The sequence below is a fragment of the Galeopterus variegatus genome, unplaced genomic scaffold (genome assembly GCF_000696425.1).
Source record: "Galeopterus variegatus unplaced genomic scaffold, G_variegatus-3.0.2 Scaffold4744, whole genome shotgun sequence".
Taxonomy (NCBI): domain Eukaryota; kingdom Metazoa; phylum Chordata; class Mammalia; order Dermoptera; family Cynocephalidae; genus Galeopterus; species Galeopterus variegatus.
The window spans coordinates 197,121-198,330 of record NW_007730855.1 but is presented as its reverse complement, the minus strand read 5'-3'; the positions used below and the strand labels follow the sequence as shown (position 1 = coordinate 198,330).

Sequence of the window (1,210 nt, the reverse complement as noted above, 5' to 3'; positions counted from 1 at the left end):
GGGGAGATTGAAGTCCAGGTTTTCCTCTTAGCCTCTGTTGACACCTGAGGCCAAGGGGTGCCTTGTTACTGCTGGGCGAGAGTAGAAGTTCTGACTCCCCACTGAGTCTTCTTTTGTGCCTGATAGGGGTAGGAGTACCTCATCCCTGTTCACCATGTGGCACCCACTGACACAAGTGCTGCATGGCCTTTGGGCAGTGATGAAATTCCTGACTCTTCACTCAGTCTTCTCTGACACCACCCCAGTGCACGAGGTGGAAAGAACACTGTGTTACTACTGGTAGAGGTTGAAGTCTAGGTTCCCCGTGTGATTGCTACTATCATTGCAGGGAAGCCTTGTTACTGGCATCCTACTCAACCTGCTATTGACATTACCCTGGCAGGAGGGTTGGAGCACATCATTATAGCCTGTCAAGGGTAGAAATTTACAGTGTGGGTGGGGATGATGCCACAGTTTTTTCTGTGGTGTTTGGCTGGAGCAGAGTGGTTATCTGAATGTTTGCTGTCTTGCTAGGCTTTTCTTTCCTGATCCTTTGGCTTTAATTTTCCTCTTTTCAATTCATTTAAGATCAACAGGTTTTTTTTAATTGCTATAAGATATACCAGGCATTAAAGAAAAGCCATTCTTGAAATAAACAGTGCATTCTGATATACTCATTTTGTTTTTATGCTTTTTTTTCCCACTCAAAGGTGAAGATTTTGCTGAAGTACATCAGAATTGGAATGCTCATGGCTCAGCTTCAGAATATGCAAGAGGATATTGCAACAGAGAATTCACACGAGGATTTTCCAGGGGTAGATATCCTCAGTCTTGCCATGGCAGGCCTCCACCTCAGCAGTTTTATAACTCAGAACATGTGGTATCTCAGGAGACTTCAGGATTTGCTCCACAGAGACAAGATAATACTATTATGCCACAATATCTTTTTCCTCCTCCAGTGTTTGATATGCATAATTTTGCAGTCCCTCCACCACCGCCACCACCACCCCCATCTATGCACATGGGTTGGGCTGCACCTAACATGGCATCTCATCCATTACTCAATTTACCATACTCCCTACCCCCACCGCCTCCCCCTCCACCACTGCCTCCCGCACCCTCTTCTGGAGATAGTAACTCTCATTTTGGACCTTACTATTAGATGAATGTATGCATTTCCTGAGAAATGTGGACTTTCCGTATTATATGGAAAGGATTTTTTTTTTTTTTT

The 1,210-nt window shown here is 44.6% G+C and overlaps 1 protein-coding gene across 1 annotated transcript in view; it reads left to right on the top strand.

Moving 5' to 3' along the window:
* Positions 1–1,203, top strand: part of NAF1 (nuclear assembly factor 1 ribonucleoprotein) — a gene marked incomplete at its 5' end in the record, with an annotated part of 43,130 nt that extends 41,927 nt beyond the window's left edge. The window contains one exon of the mRNA XM_008588255.1: positions 690–1,203. Within this exon, the coding sequence (XP_008586477.1) occupies positions 690–1,141 (452 nt within the window). The remainder of the gene's footprint in view (positions 1–689) is intronic.
* Positions 1,204–1,210: the final 7 nt, after the last annotated feature.